Genomic DNA, 9,177 nt, shown 5'->3' with positions numbered 1-9,177 from the left:
TTTTACAAATTCTTGTTTATATTTAATGTATGCTGTCATGCACTTCACCCACCTTTTTAAAACTTTTGACCACTTACAGCTTCTTAATATAACAATTTGTGATGTTTAAGAAGTATTTTGTTTATGTGGCAGCTACAGCATTTTATAAAAAATGCTCCTTTAACCCTGCTAAGAACCGTTATTGTGCACTCATTTTAATTTTAATCTGACAAACACTTTTTTGCCTTATGCTGTGCACATAATATAGCATGCACATTTCTTTATGGCATTATGCTTCACTAAAGCTGACATTTGTTTTGGTTATGCTTGTGTCCCTATCTTTCTTATACTGACTAACAACACCAAGCTAACTGTATACGTGTCCCTGTTTTTCAATTTTGTTATTTTGACTAAAATGCCGATAATCACAAAAAACATTGAACACATTTGCTCTCTCAAATTATTATTAATAAAAAGGTGTGTATTACAATAATGTACGGAACTAATGGTGTACGTGAATCCTATTAACATCAATATAGTGCTATTTACGCTACTTTTATGCCAATGTTTTTTACTCTCCAATGTATTACAGTACAATTTTCCAATTTTAAACATACACACAATTCTTTTCTTAACAAACTTGATACATATTTGTACGCTTTGGGAACACACTTTCTTTTTAAATCTTACATGGCACAGTTTACAAATTTTAGCCATAAAATGCAAGTTCAGGGGCAGATTTACAAGAACTGATACATCTTTGCATATTAGCAGAGATGCGTCAGTTCATTTGGGTGATGAAAAAAAACCCTTAAGTCACCATGGATGCGTCACATTTACAATGTAATCTTTATATATATATATACATATACTTGTATGCATATACACACATACATATATTCACAAACATATATGTTGTAAGGGCATGCTTGATAAAACAATATGAATGGTAAAGACGAGTCCTAAAGGCAGGGCGTGCTTAAGGCTTTGCGTGGTAAAGGATGCGTTGAAAAGGCATATATGGATTCATTGTCAGTGCACAGCTGCTGGACTTCTCAGCACATCTGTAACTTCAACACCTAACCATTGTCTTTAAGACTTTTAAAAGGCCACAATGGAGGCTTGAATGGCTACATTTTGGAGACTTGTGTACCACAACATTGTAGTCTTCTTTTCAGATTATTGGTATGGAATGTCTCCTCTCAGAGTAAATATTTTTGTCCTCCAATGACTGAAAGGCTTTATAATGCGCAAGGAGCAAGTTGTCAATCACTTTTCCATCTGAACCATTCTGCTGTTTCTTCAGGCATTACATTCAAAACGTCACATTTTCCCCTTTATCAAGCTAAGCCTGGACTAAAGGAATTTGGTTGAGGGGATAGTGCTAAAAATCAAAAAATTAGATGACTACTCAATGTTTGAATTTCTCCACTCCCTAATATAAAGACACATTTAATTTTTATAGACGTCCATCTACATTACACTGAAGAGACAACAATGTGAAGAACATTACAGAGAAAGGGGCTCTTTCCTGGCCCTCATGTAATTGATAGGGATTTGCTGTTTTGCATAACTCTACTTAGGTGACTAATCTACGCGTACAGATTCACAATGACTTGCTCTCAATTTAAGTGATCAGAGCACTACTTTGCATTTTTCCATTCAGACTGTGCTCAAACATGCTTGCAAACAGACAGATTTCATGTTTTGGAAGCTTCTCAACCTTTGTGCACCTTCAGTTTAACAGGGGATTCTAGAGAGAGAATTCATGGTGGCTGCACAGTTTATCTCTAAAATGATAATAAGGCATTCAAAATTCTAATGACATGAAACAACTTTAAAAAGTAACAACATGCAAGATGATGTAGCTAATGTAGAAAACTGTATAGATTTTCTAACATTTTGTAAAAAATGTAAATTGTACCCAAAAATGAAATGACCTCATGTTCATATATTTTAATGTGCCTATGTATTTAAAGTTATGCCTACAAAATACATTTAAATGCCTTAAATAAATCCCAACATTTTATTTCAAAATGTATTTTGTCGAATGTTAAGCTGATGTGACACTGAAATCTTTGTACTCGTGTTTTAAAGTAATATTATTGCTTTTATTAACATTTCTGACAGCTTCCTCTTGTGAAACAGTAGTACAATCAAATGGTTGGTCTTTGGGAATTATTATTTTTAAGATCATTCTTCTAAAACACTAGCAAAAAGATTGAACTCTAGAAAAAACATCACAAACAGCTTGAGATGCATACACCAGTGAATGTATTTGAATTACAATATTAGTTCTGAAAACACTTTCTCTCAAGTTGGTTTAGCGCCTTTGAAATGTGCAGCCTTCAAGCAGTATCTTAATTTAACTGCAATCTTTGATTTTTTCAGAGCTTTTTTAAACTCTGTATTTTTCAAACAGTATATAATTGGGTTACACAGTGGAGTAACAGCAACATATGACAAAGACATTATCTTGCTGTCCTTATTTGAATATGCGGATGTCGGCCGCATGTATGTTGAACAGAGAGATGCATAGAATAAAATAACCACAGTGAGGTGGGAGGCACATGTAGAGAAAGCCTTATCCTTCCCACTCTTAGATTTGATTTTCAGAATTGATGCAGCAATTTTACTATAAGACATGATGATTAATATAAATGACACTGTTGCAATTATACCTCCACTGATGTAAATGAGTGTCTCATTGTTGAAAGTGTCACTGCAAGAAATCTTTAACAGGGCAGTCAAATCACAGAAAAAGTGGTTAATTATGTGGGAATCACAGAAAGAGAGCTTGGACATTAGCACAGTATGTGGAACTGCATTTATAAGACCAACTCCCCAGCTTCCAGCAGCCAACCACGTGCAAACAGCCTTGTTCATTATGTTCATGTAATGCAGGGGATTGCAGATAGCGACATAACGATCATAAGCCATGACTGTGAGGAGAAGGAACTCAACCGTAAGCATGCATATGAAAAAAAACAGCTGTAGCAGGCATTCTGTAAAAGATACCTGTATGCCCGCCAGAAAGAAGTGGGCCAGCAGCTGTGGAAAAAGGACTGAGACATAACAGATATCAAGAAAGGACAAATGTGTGAGGAAGAAGTACATAGGTGTGTGCAGATGTGAGTTTGTGTAAATTGTTGTCAGGATCAGAAGATTTCCTGCTAGAGTTAACAGATAAACTGTTAAAAATGCAACAAAAAGTGGAATTTGCAACTGCGGTATATCTGAAAATCCGACAATCAAAAAATTTTCAGTGGAGCTCAGATTTTCTTCTTTCATTTATCCAGAAATGTAGCAATGCTAGAAATGAACAATACCCTGTGGATAAAATAAATTGAAGTTAATTGATTTGATAGATTATTATATGGGATTAACAAAAATAAATCTAATAAATGAAACATTGTGAGCACAGAATTACTATTCTAACATGAATATTATTTATTGTTCTCCTCCTATCTAAATCTAAAGTGCAATACCACGTTTCTTGATGCACTACATTTTCCTCCTAGATCTGAAACACTGAGAGTGCCACTCAAAAAAAAGGGAAAGGCAGGCATTATTCTTCAACCAGAGGTCAACCAGAAAGTTCTGTAGTTACAGTAACAGTTATTTGTGACATTTGCGTATTGATTACTAGAGTAAGTAGAACTGTTTCCCTCAAAGAATCAAAACAATCAGTAACTTAAGCAGTGCCTCCTTTCATCTCTCTTCAATAATAAAATACTCTCCAGTCTCTAATACGTCCTTCAATACCAGTTCCTAAAATGCATGTATTAAAGAGATCTGAATCAGAATACATAAAAAATCATCCTGGATACTGATGTCACTGACAAATGTATTTCAGAAGTAAAAAGCTGTGTGCTAAGACTGTTCAATAAAACACAAAGCCTGACTAAAGTTGGGTGGAGCAAGACCTTTGCCCAAAAGTAGTGGCACTTCTGCTTACCTCACTGGCAGCTCCCTGACCTCAAAATGATGGTGGGAAATTTGTCCTGCACATGGCTACTGCCAACAATGTATGGGGAGATATGTAGGGCACTGCAGACTTGGGCGGGGACAACAATGCAAAAAGAACAAAACTCCTCCATATTTAGGCAATTCTTTTTTTTTTTGCCAAAACAATGTCCTGAATATGTTTTTGGATAGGAAAAAAAGTGCCATGAGGAATTCAACAATGGGGCAGTTTAGCTGAACTTACACCTGTAGCAACATCAGAAGCCCCTTTGGCAAAACAATCCATCCAATAGGAAGAGTCACATCTGATCTACTTGGCATGCTTACCTCACTAGCAGATGGCAGTAACATCATAACCACAACCTTTAAGGACGTTTGTAAGAGTTTATCACATTTATTGACTGAGTAGATTGTAAAAATGCATGTACATTTTGAGTCTCAACCAGTACTAACCCTCTTTAGGCATTTTTGATTGTATCTATGCTTCTCCTAAAGGTGTTCCATTAGCAGTTTTGAATTTATTATCTGAATGTGAGATCATTCCATCTCTCTGAAAGATGCAATTGGGTTCCCACTTTAAATTGTATTAGTTTTAGATAACCGTGTTCCTCTCTTGACTCTTTGCAATGCCTCTTCATGAGTTTTGGAAACAGGTGTTTCCTCTTTAAACCCAACAGAACCTTCTAATTATCATTCTTTTCTCCCACTATTGTTCTATAAACTCATGAAGAAAGCTGTCAATAAATATATTTCAGACTACTTGGAAATCCATTCTATCTTGACACCTTGCAGTTGGTATTCTGTCACAGTCCTGTAACCACTCTGCTTGCTGCTAGTGATGATGTCAGGATCTGTTGGAAAAGGTGGCTCTGCACCCCAAAACTACTCTATGTTTGTTGACAAATTAAACAGACTCGCTGTGGCTGAACTAAAGCATAAAGGTCCAATTTCAGCAATACCCACAATTTATTGTACTCAAGGAACACTGCACACTCATTTCCAGGATTTAAGGAAAGATGTTGACTGCTTGTTTCAGGTACTATATTGCCCCGACCACTAGGATATACCAATTTCTAAAGAGGTGTATGTATAAGGAGGTGTGTTTACCATGTACCTGTTACAGGTAATTAGTAGTGACTCAATACATGAGGGTACTCCATTTTTCCATGTTTTCATTATATTGAAGGACATATGGCTTCCCATCTTTCCAGGCCAAAGAGAACCCTGGGGAGGCGGGCAGTAAGCTGTATGCAGTTTTGTGTTTGAAGCAATGGAAGAAAAATTAGCTATATCATTGACCTTAGAATGTGACCTCAGAGTTCCTGCAAAGAAACCATGAAAGATAAATGTCTCATGGTATCATCTGCATACTTGGAAGAATGCCGTAAGAGGCCTTATCCGTTATCAGGAGTTATCTGTAGGAAAACAGGTATTCCATGAAATTGGCAGAGACAATATTTGCTGCTGGGAAAACAGCTCTGAGGGGAAAGAAGAAGTGAGATGAATCTCTCCTAGAAAAAAATCTAGGTTAGAACCTTCATTTAGGAGTTGATGACGTTATGAACATCAACTGACAGTCCATCAGTGTAAAGCACTAGAAATTTAAACTTTCACTCTCAATCTCTCTTCACCATCAAAGGTGAGCATGCCATCTCAAAACTAAAAATGGAGTAATTTTGAACAATGGGACAAAACAGACTCATTGTAGCCAAACTCATGCAGAAAGATACACTATCATTAAAAAACATCATTTATGTTACCCCAGGAACACTGCAAACTCATCCCCAGAATTGAAGGAGAGATATTGATAGCTTCTTTTGGGAACTACATTGCTCATGTCAAAGGGATACCTCAATTTCTAAAGAGATATATACTCACTGTGCCTGTTACAAGTAAATAGTAGTAGCACAGTGAGGGTACTGGAGTTTTCCATGTTTCATTATATTGTAGGACAGGTGTTTCCCATCTATCCAGGCCAGATAGAATCATGTGAAGTTGGGTAATAAGTTGTATGGAGCTTCCTACTCTTTGAAGCAATGAGAGCACGGTACTACATCTTCAATGTCTTTGATCTAGAGTGGGAGTCACAACTGAAAACTTAACTCAATTATGATAGAAAGATGCAGGTACTTCACTGGTGATCAAGCAGATCTCAGCCTGTATTTGTTGCCCTGGCCTCCATCGCTTCTTCTGAAGGAGCACACTCAAGCCAAGTGTTTGCTCATCAAATCACCCTCACACCATGAAAAGTCAGCTGTTAAAGTTGAGACAAGAATTTTGTTTATACTGTGGCCTTCTGCCCCCATACCCTGTCTGTTCCCCTGAAACTTCAGCCTATAACTGTTAATCTGTGCTCCATAGGGAGTCACTGGGTGAAAGATTTCAACATTATGTGGTTGCTCTCATCGTTAGGAGTGACTGGCTTCAGTGTTCTTGCCCTGGCTCAAGAGATATCTGCAAGATTTCCAACTGGAGTAGTCCTTCCCCAGACAAGGCAAAAGCAAATTTCAGGATGGGTCAAAGAAATAGCAACTCTTATTAGCTGCTCCACCTATCCAACTACTTTAGACACCTGTCCACTCAAACCTCTGCTGATGCTACCCCTTAAATTAGTTCTTCCAATGCTCACTGTATGTGATAATATTTGTGTCTCAGTGACAGTCGGCAAACACTGGACCCATTTGTCTCTGGCTCTGCTGCTGCATAGCTAACCGAGCCAAACACAGTGCAAGGAGCTTCGGTCAGGCTGAACCTTGTGGTAGCAACCCTTCTATAGGAGTCTTAATCTGACTGCAGAGGAGGTCTCATTATGATGTAAGGCCTTATGGCCTGCTCCACCAATCTTGGCTACTCTGGTCTTCTGGCCAAGCATCCACTACTAATTGCAGTTATCACTGTGGCTAAACTCACTATACAGATGTTCTATTGATGCTTGTCCTGCAGAGCAGTAACTCAATAAATAACTAGAGTAAAGATTGTGAAAACAATTTCAGCTCAGATAGTATTTTTTAAATGGCAATTTTCAAGGACTGCATTGATGTCAATAAGTTTTTTATAACCACATGATGGATGACACTCTTCAGGGCTGTGAAGAGCAAAAGCAGTGTGAAAAGATTGGGGTTTAAAGTGACACCCCCTGACATTAGGTCACTTGAACAGTCACTGTAGTGGGCCCCACCCACTTCTTGGATCTGCTGTCAAGGCACATCTTTCAACATTGGTATCTACCCTTGAAGTGAAGGCATGAAGACAAAGGGCTCAGTCTCTCAATTGCCAACTGCGGAAGCTGGACAGGAAATCGTAGCTTCCCTAACTTGGCCACAATGTGTGATCTTGGGGCATTCATATTACATATCTGTTTTGATTAATTGACAAAATTGGGAACAGACTTGAGACAATTCACATAACAAATATGTGATAGATCCCCAGTCACAGGTTATAGATTATAATATTACTTTTCTGCAATTGTAATAATTTGTACCCCTCAAAATGACATGACATTGGGTAACTGCTGTCATCTTCACTTTTAGTTGCATTGATTAAGATCAGATGTAAATGGTGTTACAAAATTTCTATCAACAACACAAATTAGCACATAGAATAATCTCTTACACCTCGGTATTGACAGGGTGGACTGTCCATTTGCGAATTCTTGCATTTTCCAGATGGACAGCAAACAATTGTACTGCTTTTAGGGCTGGTTGGGTTTTTTGTGTCTATGCACCAAAAACTCTTAATCAATAAGTTGAAGAAATGTGTGAACACAATTTTCTAAAAAATATAACACCCATTGAAAAGGGCTGGGCATGCCCAAAACACTCCCTCCACAGTACAATGGAGGGAGAAAGCTTTACCATCCGTGCCATGGTTGGTTTTGGTTCCTAGTCCAGCTTTGTGAAATGTAGACACTTTGTAAGGTATGTGCAGTGGATGAAAAATTTGTCCTGAGATGCATAAACAGTGCCTTTTTCAGTGGCATAGCTAGGTTGAAATTAGCCTTTGTGCAATCAGTGAAACTGGGCCCCTTCACTGGGGTGACATATCTGACAGTAAACTGCCCCTGACACTACTCAACCTCCTACCACAGAGTCTCCATCTGCCATATCAAAACCCACTACAATTTGTATTACCACTCTCTGCACTCCATTTTCTACATCTTTAAACCATAACCATAAAAAGCATTGCCAAAGCCAATAGATGTGCCCCCTGTAAAGTGCATGCACACAGATACATAACATGCATGAACTCCACACTCACACTGCTGCACTCATACAGGCAGATTCTTCATGCTGTACTCATGCAGGCATATGTCACACTCTGCACTCACACATATACAACTTTCAAACTGTAGACTTTTTACCCTGCTTTTACAAAAGACATTCAAATAGACACATCCCTCACAATGCACTCACACAACATGGTGGCTATCCTGCACTCACATAGGCACACTGCTCCCACACAGATAAATAGCACACTAGAGAGGAGCTGATTTTAGGGAGGTGGTGGCATAGGAACACAGATTAAGATTCCAGTGCATCGGACCACTGGTGCAATTCAAAGCTCTTGAAGTAAGCTACACTGAAGGCTGAATGCCCACTAAGGTTATCTAATCTCCCTTTCGCCATACTACGACCAGCACTGCAGACTTTGTGAGTCTGGTCTTAGAGAACTTGTGCGAGGAAGAGCCTTGGCAACAACCAAAAGTCAAGTGTGCCTTCTAAAAAACAAGGTGGTGCTTTTTCTTGTAGTGGAAGCATATACTAAACTAATTAATGAAAGAAATAAAGTAAAACAAAAGACAAACATCAATTAAATGTGAAGGATGTGTTCATAAAATTATTTTTGTAAGTAAAGCTTCTCACTGGTCTACCATCTTGGAACAGTAACAAATGATAGAGTAAGGAGAATACTTTTCTAGACGGTGACATGGTTTAAAACCTTGCAGTAGTGATGTTTGGTTCTCTGTAATAATACATTGTGGTCTAGTAGCAATGGCAGCAGAGCTGCTAGTACACTCATTACTCAAATACACAAGCCTGTATTTTGCAGGTGAGCCGCTAGGGGTCAAACTAAAGGAAATATCTCCTGAGGTCGGACTTCTCTGGATGCCGAGTAACACAGAGTAGGTAATCAAAAAACTTTTAATGAGAATATCTGAAACCCTAAAGGGCCAGCATATGTCTGCTAGGCAGAGCAAAACATTGATAAGAATCCCAAAGGCTGAAAAGGGCA

At 38.2% G+C, this 9,177-nt stretch overlaps 1 protein-coding gene across 1 annotated transcript; it reads right to left on the bottom strand.

Annotated features, from left to right (window-relative positions):
- Positions 1 to 2,292: 2,292 nt before the first annotated feature.
- On the bottom strand, positions 2,293 to 3,270 carry LOC146813152 (olfactory receptor 1G1-like). The gene has a single exon (XM_085615276.1). The coding sequence runs from the start codon at positions 3,268 to 3,270 to the stop codon at positions 2,293 to 2,295; it is 978 nt and encodes a 325-aa protein (XP_085471402.1).
- Between the last annotated feature and the right edge of the window lie 5,907 nt (positions 3,271 to 9,177).

Source organism: Triturus cristatus, chromosome 7, assembly GCF_964204655.1.
Source record: "Triturus cristatus chromosome 7, aTriCri1.1, whole genome shotgun sequence".
Classification (NCBI taxonomy): domain Eukaryota; kingdom Metazoa; phylum Chordata; class Amphibia; order Caudata; family Salamandridae; genus Triturus; species Triturus cristatus.
Note: the sequence above shows the minus strand (reverse complement) of the source record. Positions and strands in the feature narration are given on the sequence as shown.